This window comes from Zingiber officinale, chromosome 1B (assembly GCF_018446385.1).
Source record: "Zingiber officinale cultivar Zhangliang chromosome 1B, Zo_v1.1, whole genome shotgun sequence".
Taxonomy (NCBI): domain Eukaryota; kingdom Viridiplantae; phylum Streptophyta; class Magnoliopsida; order Zingiberales; family Zingiberaceae; genus Zingiber; species Zingiber officinale.
The window spans coordinates 97,719,929-97,728,530 of record NC_055986.1 but is presented as its reverse complement, the minus strand read 5'-3'; the positions used below and the strand labels follow the sequence as shown (position 1 = coordinate 97,728,530).

General features: G+C 39.8%; 1 protein-coding gene across 1 annotated transcript; it reads right to left on the bottom strand.

Annotated features, from left to right (window-relative positions):
• Positions 1–3,858: 3,858 nt before the first annotated feature.
• Positions 3,859–5,121, bottom strand: LOC121970085. Its single transcript, XM_042520510.1, has one exon. It carries the CDS (start codon positions 4,973–4,975, stop codon positions 3,995–3,997), a length of 981 nt encoding a protein of 326 aa, XP_042376444.1. The 5' UTR covers positions 4,976–5,121; the 3' UTR covers positions 3,859–3,994.
• Positions 5,122–8,602: the final 3,481 nt, after the last annotated feature.

Below are 8,602 nucleotides of genomic sequence, written 5' to 3'. Positions count from 1 at the left end.
CCTAGCTGGGCGTCCTCGTGCCATCTCTAGAGACATGGAGGACATACATGACTAACACAATCATAAGGAAGTAACTATTGTTATCATGTCAATTACTATCATGAACAAGCATGCTTTAGTTATATCTAAACATGAAACAAGAAACATAAAGAAAGTGAGAGATGTTCTTACTTGGAAGTTGCAGGTTCAATGCTGATGTGTGTGTAGGAAGTATGGAAACTGCTCTGATACCACTCTGTAACGACCCACCTTCTACTGACTAGGTTGTGAGGTCGATCGTTACATTATGCTGTGCTAACTATTCCATGACCATTATTAAATCTAAGTGCGGAAGCTGTACTAATTAAAATTTTGCTAAACTACTATCATTTCTTGGTTCTACATGTGCTAAGGGGTGTAATCTAAATTATTCATGACATATATTACATTCACCAATGGTCAAGGAACTTAACTAAGAGTTTCTTGCTGACATCAGGCCTCCCAATCGATCCACGGATCGATTGGAATGGCCGGATCAGGGTCAAAGTCAAGCTTATGTGGAGGTCCGAAATCAAGTTTGTGTGGTCAGGGTCAAAGTCTCAGCTAACGAGGCAAGTCAGACAATAGCCAGCCTCGATAGCGATCAAGAATTGGGCCCACGGGCCAGGTACAGCTGAGAATTGAACCCACAGGCCGAGTACAGTTGAGAGCTGGACCCGCAGGCCAGGTATAGCTGAGGAGTGGGCCCACAGTCCAGATAAAGGCGCAGAAGGAAAGGCCTCAGACGAAATAGAGAGGCAAGTCGGGAAATAGACCGGGCGTACAGGTCGGGACGTACAAGCCATGGATAACAATAGAGAGGCAAGTTGGGAAACAGATTGGGCGGACAGGTCGGAACGTACAAGCCATGGATAACAATAGAGAGGCAGGTCGGGAAACAGACCGGGCGTACAGGTCGGGAAGTACAAGCCATGAATAACAATAAAGAGGCAGGTCAAGATACAGACCTGGGCGTGCAGGTCAGAACGGGCAAGCCATGGACAACAAGTAAAAGCAGGTCGAATGACAGACCTGGGCGTACAGGTCGGAACGGACAAGCTATGGATAACCACAGAGGCAGGTTAGAATACAGACCGGGGCGTGCAGGTCAGAATGTACAAAACATGGATAACATCAGACAGATGCAGGTCGGGATACAGACTTGGGCGTGCAGGTCGGAACGGGCAAGCCATGGATAACAAGTAGAAGCAGGTCGAAAGACAGACCTAGGCGTACAGGTCGGAATGGACAAGTCATGGATAACCACAAAGGCAGGTCAGAATACAGACCGGGGCGTGCAGGTCGGAATGTACAAACTATGGATAACATCAGACAGATGCAGGTCGGGATACAGACCTGGCGTACAGGTCGGAATGTACAAGTCACGGATAACAGCATACAGAGATAGGTTGGAATACAGACCGCGGAGTATAGACTTAGCATTCAGGCACTACAGGATAAACAAGTCAGGGAATCGCAACTGCTCGCCAGAGAATGTCAGAGAATAATTAGTGTGTCAGGGAATATGCTAACAGTCGGGGCTCATTCCCCCTTTGGTTCTGTCGCCAGCTTATCAAGAGAAGTCACGTGTTATTCACCGCCAGACAAAGCCTGACAGTCGACATTCCCTGACACCCGTCAAACCCAGAAACTTCCGTTGCAGTATAAAAAGGGATGCTTTGTCCCTTATGCAGGTACACTCACTCGTCACTCTCTCACTAGTCTTTACTTTTCATCATTTTTTTGTATTTTTTGGGGAAAAACTACCTGACTTGAGCGTCGGAGGGCCTGACCTGGGGACTTTTTCCATGGTTTCCGGTCTCTAACGACTCGGGTGCTCGTTTGAGTGTGCGCAGAGCCGTATTGTCATCACCCTGGTCATATTCCTTCATTATCCGCCCGTGCGAACCTCTCCGAGGGGGGGTGCCAGGTAGATCAGACGCTGCAACGACTTTCCGTCAACTTCCAGTACATCAAGACCCACCTTCATCCGACTCATCATCCAAACGGGATCATACACCATCATCACTATCATTGGATATCCAAAATATAATCTAGGTACTTTTTAATATAAAATTAGTTATATATTATAATTTTTGAGTTATATATTACATTTACATCGATTCATTCTGATCATAATTTCTTGTATTTGATTTTTACAAGATTGTATTTAGATATATGTGTAGGAGATACATCATGGTAAGTATTTTGGATATTAGATACTTATCATTCACTTTTGGATAGTTATGATTCTGTGAGTATTTTGTATTTGGATAGTTATGATTGTATTTTGTATTGAAATTTGGATATTTGGATAGTTATGATTGTGTTTTGTATTGAATTTTGAATAGTTTGATTGTTTGTATGTTATGAGCATGTTTTATTTATGATTATATTTGTGAGTATGTTGTATGGATTATGATTTATGTGTAGATTGTGTTGTATTACAATCGTTTGTTATGAAAATTGTATTCAGGATACATTGTAAATATAAGTGAGTTTTTTTTTAAAAAATTTATTTAATCCTACCAACGGAATATTTCGTTAGTGATTTTCGACGAAAACCATCATTCTATCGAAAAATATCAAATTTGTACAATAAAATTTTGATACAATATCGACTGAATTACTGATTCACTTTGTATTTACCGACTGAATTCCTGGTTCAGTTGATATTTACTGACTAAATTTCTAGTTCAGTCAGTATTTATCAACTGAATTCCTGATTCAGCTGATATTTACCAACTAAATTTGTCATTCAGTCAATAAATATCAACTGCATTATCGATTCAGTCGATCATTTATCGACAGAATCAGGGATTCAGTCGATATTTTTACTGACTAAATTTGAATCAGTCAATAAATTTTGTTATCTCATCGTCATTTAGATATGTCGATAGTGATTCGGTCATTAAAATTACTCAATAGAAATTTAAATTCGGTTAAAAATACTAACTGAATATTATTTCCATCAATGTATTATATTTTCGATCAAATAAGTTTTGATATCACATATTTTTTTCGTTATTTTTTGGATAAGACATGAAATTATGATGAAAATTTTAATCATTACTTACTGTTATTTTTATAGTGTCAAGGTTTCTCACCGATGTGAACGTCAACCTGCCACTTAGATGACTTATTGGCCCCCAAATTTTTTGGACCAATTTCATTAATTGGGAGAAACTTCACCTTTACCAAAATGATAAGTGAGGCCATTAGGTGACAAAACTAATTAGTATGAAAAGGGTGGTGATACTTTTTAGTTAAAGTCCTTTTTATAATTACTGGACCAAATGAAAAAAAAATAGAAATTGATTATTCGAAATCAAAGATATGTGCAAGTAGGGGTACAAATGAGTCGAATCGTTCGTGCCACTTGTGAGCAGTTTGATTAAAATTTGACTTAAGTTTGGAGTTGATCGAGCTCAAGTTGACTCGTTTAATATTCGAGACGAACTTGAGCTCATTTAATACTGACTCGACTGTTTGAGCCAAGTTAATTCAGTATTTTAATATTTAAAATAACTTATATTTTAAAATCAAATAATAAGTTAAGGTGGTGTTTGTGGTTAACTTATTTTATTAGATAAGTAGAGATTGAAGGTTTAAAATTAAATAATAAGTTAAGGTGATGTTTATGATTAAATAGGTAAGTAAAGGTTGAAGGTTTAAATCTCATTCTATGTAATTTGTTTTTTCGTTTAAATTTATTGTTTCGAGTCAAGTTCGAGCTCATATTTAAAAACTCATTTGAGTTGAGCCTCTGAGTTTTCTCGAACTCGTTCAGCTCGATTTGATTCATTTACATCCATGCAGTAGATTGGACAAACGTTAACATTTGTGATAGAAATAGAACTTTATTATAAGATATACATTAGCAGAAGTCTATCATTATTCAGGGGATGCGTTTGCAATTTGAAGTATGAAGATATTCTACGACGGCCACCTTGCAATTAATTTATTCATACTGTCGTTACGTACGACTCATTCTACCGCCGCGTATTCCAGAGAGAAGCCTGCTCAACGCCGCGTTCCTCGTCCCCATCGCCGCGTGAAACGCTCCGTTGACGCCGTCCGCCAACCCATTCAATGCCGACGTCATCGCTTTTGTCGCATTGTCCACCGCCTCAGTCGCTGTCCCTAGCCTCTCGCTATCCTCCTCTTCATCTATCGCCTCCTTTAACCGCCTAACCGCCGTCTCCACCGCCTCCAGCTCGCCGAGGGGGTTCGACGCTGCCACTCTGCTGGACACCACCGCCGCGACCTCGTTGAAGCCGAGAACCCACGGCCACTCGTCGGACACACGAATCTCGCCCAGCAACTCTGGCTCTCCCAGGCCGAGCGCCACCATTGCGACCGCCATCACCAGTTGCGAGACGCTCTCCACCGCGTACGACGCCCTGCTCAAGACTGACGACGCACTTCCACGAGGAGGGTCCGTCGGTTTCATTCGCCGGAGCATCTCGCCCATGGAATGACGCTGGACTTTGATGTCCTGCTTGCTCTTCTCCCATGCTGCTATTGCCTTCCTCGCATTCTGGATCATCTCCGCCGGCCTCCGCCGCGAGCCATCCTCGCTGGAGAGGAACCGGACGGCGAGCCGGAGATGGAGGAGCCGGTTCTGCATCCTCGCAACTTGAGCTGAGATCGCATTGCACGCGTCGAGGATAAGAAGAAAAGCGTCTAGGTGGGAATCTAGTTCATCGGAGGCGGGAAGGGAGTGTTGGAACACCAGAGCCGCAGCGCGGGACAGAGCGAAGGCGAGAAGTCTGACGACTCTTGTAAGCCAGGCGAGAGTGAGAGGCGAGCCATCGTCGTCTGTCGAACGGAGTGACCGGAGGCTGACGTCGAGTGCTTCTTCCAGAGGGCGAGAGGAGGCGGCCGCTGCGGCTTTCCGAGGCGGTTTGGTGGATAACAGGAAGGAGGGCCGGAACTTGGAGACCAACGGTGCCATGGACAATTGAGCTGGCGTGATCACCGGAGATTACAGAACTGTGAAAATTAGAAAGAGTGGACTAGTCAATTGAGTAGAAATCTTATCGGAGGTCGGGGGATATGTAAAGGATGAACGGGAGGGGGGTTGTTATAAATAAGGTGTTATGGTGCTTACGGTGGATCTGATGACGTCACGCACCTGGAACAAATTTCATGCATACGTCTTCTTTTGCAGCCAGATGATATATATTTCGAAGCAATTCTTCAGCATTGTGCAGAAGAAGCATTGACTTTGACCGCTTACCTGGTCGGGCGCACAGATTTTTAAAATTTTTAAAAGCAGGACTTTACTTTTTAATTTATGAAAGGACATATGCTGCTTTTATAGATTTTCCGAAATGTTCATCTCCCAATCTATTTTATCTTACTTCTAATTGATTAATTATTTAAGAGACATTAGATTCAAATCAAATTAATATCTTTTAAAATATTTTTAGAATTCTTTTAGATATTTTAAATTCGTGTTAGATGGATATCATTGTATATTTTTTAAAAATTTTATTTTTTTTAATGATCATTAGATATTTTAGATATATATTAAATTGGCATTATTGTGTCCGGATAACATGAAGCTATTTAACTTAATTAAGAAGACAAGGCTGATTCTACTCGTCTTGACTGTCAAATGGACAGGCAGTTTGACGAGGTCAAACCTTAGCCTAGTGTACACGGTTTGGAAAAAGTATAAGGCTATAATTAACTTATTTGACATGCCATTGTCCTCGGGATTTGGCATATATATATATATATATATATATAAAAGTGATATGCTGCATGATAAAATCGTGCGAACTGTTACAGATATGTCTTCCTGATCGGTCACCAGACCGATCAGGGAACCTCTTGATCGATCTGTAGACCGATTAGGGAACCGATCACTTTCTGATTGGTCTACAGACCGATCAGGAGGTTCCCTGATCGGTCTGGTGACCGATCAAGAAAGTAAGTCCGTAGCGATTCGTACGACTTTATCCGCAGCATATTATTTATATATATATATATATATATATATTGGATTGAGCAGGGTCGAACCCAAAAAATGTTATAATTCACATATATCTTGTTATCTCTATATGATACAGAGCCATTAGAGGGTCATTAATATGCCAATTCAAATTTTTTTTTTTTTAATAAGACATGGCTGATGGCTGGTTTACTCGGTTTGACAGTCAAAGCTAGCTAGGAGAGATAGTTTGACGAGGTCATAACCGAGTGGACACAGTTCGGTTTCCATTATTTTCCGTTCAAAAGTTTGAGAGGAGTTCGCCCGCAACTTCGCTTGTTTCCACGGACACGACTTCGCATCATGCAATGCACGGCAAGCTTTTCAAATTTGTAAGTATGATGGGGTGGGTAGCTTAATTCCTACACAGATATATTTATGATGACAGGATTAAATCAATATTGATGATCTTCGTCGTTAAGTCAGAGTCATCATGTTTTCTAAATTTATTTAATGGGAAACATATAGAGCTAAATTATTCATCCCAAAATTAATCAGCGCGTGAAAACCCAATACCTGTTAAAAAAAAAAAAACTGATATGTTTGATTTAGTTATTATTATTTTTATTATTATTATCTATAATATCTCATCAAATTAATATGTACCATGTATTATAAACAATTATTAGGCTTATATTATATATGGTAATAAAAGAGGAATCCATCATCCCAATTAGAAAGATGTAACTGACCAGTACGAAGAGATTCATAATCTGTATTCACTTATTAGACATCGCGATATAGTTTTCTACGTCAGCAATTCGTTTTTCATGTAAGACCTAAAATAAAGAATATTATTAATTAGTTTCTATTAACTACCATATTAAATAAATAACTCGCCCCCAGGGACTGGATCAGTTGGTAAGTTGATGGTATGTTTACAGAATGGAGCGACGGTTTGAGTGTCGCCAGTTGCAATGTGGGATAATATCCCCGTCTGCTGGCTTAAAGCCTCGAACAACCATCAACTTACCAACCCAGTATTCACCCTGATTTACCCTCCTCTTATAATACCATGGAGCAGGCGTAGGGGGCCGCTAGGCGGCGGAACCCGCCTTTTGCAGAATATTAAATAAATAACTCTCTCTAAAATAAATGACATCTATTGAGGATGATATCAAACTAACATTTGATAGACCGAAAGTCCTAAAGATAAGGCCCTTGTAAAAACTAATGAAACTCCGGAAGCAAGGCGCGAAGGTGAGACCTTTAGGCATGTGAGTTATAAAAGTGCAACTTTTGGATAAGAAGATGAAGTTTTGAGCAAGCAAATGAAGTCATAATCTTTACATTTTTTTATAACTCATTGGTCATGTGCATGGAGGCTTGTTCCATTGCCCTTTGTAAAGAGATGGTATTAGTGGATTTTTTAGGGTGACGACACATCGCATGCGTCATAAGCCATGAAATTGAAGCGAAGTCTTCAAACTGCATTATTCGTTCATATTAATTAGCGTTGTTTTTATTATTTATTTGACTCGATCAACTTAACATCCGAACACATTTGGCTACGTACTAACATTTATATTATTTATTACGTGTGTGAGAATCAGACTCGATCGTATTGTTTAATTGTTGGAGATTAAATTTTATTTTGATGTTGATAAAATTTGTGAAGATAGAAAGATGAGGTGGTAAGTTTGACCAAACTTTGTGATAGGATTGTTGAGTTGTCAAGATAGGATAAGAGTTTCGTAGAGATAGAATTAAAAAAAAATCTTAATTATTAGTGTTTATCCAATAAACCTATAAATATGTAGCTCTTTTCAATGAATGAAGTAAGTTGTGTGTTTTGTTTTATTCTCCTCCTTTCCACGTAGAGATTCTTCACCTCTTCCATATTTTTCCTTCTATAATCTTTTTATTTCTTCTCCAATAATTCCTTTTCCAACAAAGTGGTATCAGAACCATGTCGATGCTTCCTATCCCTCGTCTTGTTGATTTGAAGTATGACAATTGGAGTATCCAAATGAGTGCCTTACTGGAGAGCGAAGACTTGTGGGATATTGTTGAAAGAGGCTATAAAGCGCCTCAAGAAGGAGTCAACCAAACGGAGGTAGAAAAGACAACAATGGCGGAACAAAAGAGAAAAGATAAAAAAGCTCTTTTCTTTATTTATAAAGCTCTTGATGAAGCTACTTTTGAGAAAGTAGTCGAAGCTACAACTTCCAAAAAGGCATGGGAGATCCTACAAGTAGCATACAAAGGTGATGAAAGAGCAAAAAGTATTCGCCTTCAAATCCTGAGAGGGGAATTTGAATCGTTGGAGATGAAAGAGTCCGAAAATGTATCAGACTACTTTACAAGGGTATTAGTTATTGTCAACCAATTGAGAAGAAATGACGATAACATTGAAGTTAGTCGCGTCGTAGAAAAAATTCTACGCTCCTTGGAACCAAGGTACGACTATGTAGCTGCGGCTATAGAAGAATCAAAAGATGTGAAAGAAATGAAGGTGCAAGAATTATTAAGCTCTCTACAAGCTCATGAAGCAAGAATGCAAAGAAGAAGGAGGGAGCCTATGGAGCAGGCTCTACAAACCAAGTTCACCATTATTGACCAGAAAGAAGAGTCAAAGACCGA

Bases quoted from the DNA above. Each gene is read 5' to 3' on its own strand.
- LOC121970085 (XM_042520510.1), bottom strand. From the start codon at position 4,975: ATGGCACCGTTGGTCTCCAAGTTCCGGCCCTCCTTCCTGTTATCCACC.